Raw genomic sequence first — 814 nt, 5'->3', positions numbered from 1 at the left:
AGTTCCCATCCCGTGGGGTATTTAAAAGCCGGGCAGACGAGGTGCTTAGGGACAGGATTTAGTGGTGGGGTGGCAGGGTTACGGGAACAGTTGGGGCTTGGGGAGCTTTAAAGGGCTTTTCCAACCTAAATGATTCCATGATTCTATTCTAAATGCAGGCCAGGGAAAAGCTGCATTTCCAACTTGAGGGACCCTTCTACTGCCCGGACCTCCACGGGAGCCCAGTTACGTGGAGAAGCCAAGCGGGGCAATCCAGCATACCCGACAAGCCTCTGTTTTGAGGTCTGGGTGCAAGAAAAACCCCATGCTCCTGAATTTGTTGGCCCTGGCAAAGCCTCATCCATGTTCCCCAGGCGTCCCACGAAGCTGCAAGATCCCTACCTGGTGCTGAGGTCTTGCTGGTCGAGCCCAGCCTGGGAGAGGTGGAGATCTGCGCAGGTCCAGCCTTCATCCAAAACGCTGGCAAGCCCGTGGGGAATGAAAAAGGGAGAGATGGAGTCAAAATCAGCAGGAGGCTGGCCGGGCAGAACAAGCACTGCATCCAAGTACTTGGTGACAAAAAAAACCCCTTTGGGAAAAGGAGAGCATCTTGTTCCTCGGCATCCGCCACAGCTCGTGGGTGCCAAGGAGGGGGAACAAAAGGGGCACAGTTGGGAGAGCCGGGAGCGGCACGGCATGGCAGGGGCCATCCAGCACAGGGCAGCCACCAAACCACTTTGCCCTGTTTCCTCTGCCCACAAAGATGGGCAACATCAACACCCTGGGGGGAGAGGCAGCATGGGTTCCCCCGACCCAGCCCCCCGGGGATGGGCGC

At 57.6% G+C, this 814-nt stretch overlaps 1 protein-coding gene across 2 annotated transcripts in view; it reads right to left on the bottom strand.

Moving 5' to 3' along the window:
- The window catches only part of ATP13A2 (ATPase cation transporting 13A2), an 11,162-nt gene that overhangs the window by 8,863 nt on the left and 1,485 nt on the right, over positions 1–814 (bottom strand). For both annotated transcript variants that reach the window (XM_035901917.1, XM_035901916.1), the window contains exon 6: positions 382–459. In XM_035901917.1, coding sequence (XP_035757810.1) covers positions 382–459 — 78 coding nt within the window. The remainder of the gene's footprint in view (positions 1–381; positions 460–814) is intronic.

Source organism: Egretta garzetta, unplaced genomic scaffold (assembly GCF_000687185.1).
Source record: "Egretta garzetta isolate BGI_Z169 unplaced genomic scaffold, ASM68718v1 scaffold69, whole genome shotgun sequence".
Taxonomy (NCBI): domain Eukaryota; kingdom Metazoa; phylum Chordata; class Aves; order Pelecaniformes; family Ardeidae; genus Egretta; species Egretta garzetta.
Note: the sequence above shows the minus strand (reverse complement) of the source record. Positions and strands in the feature narration are given on the sequence as shown.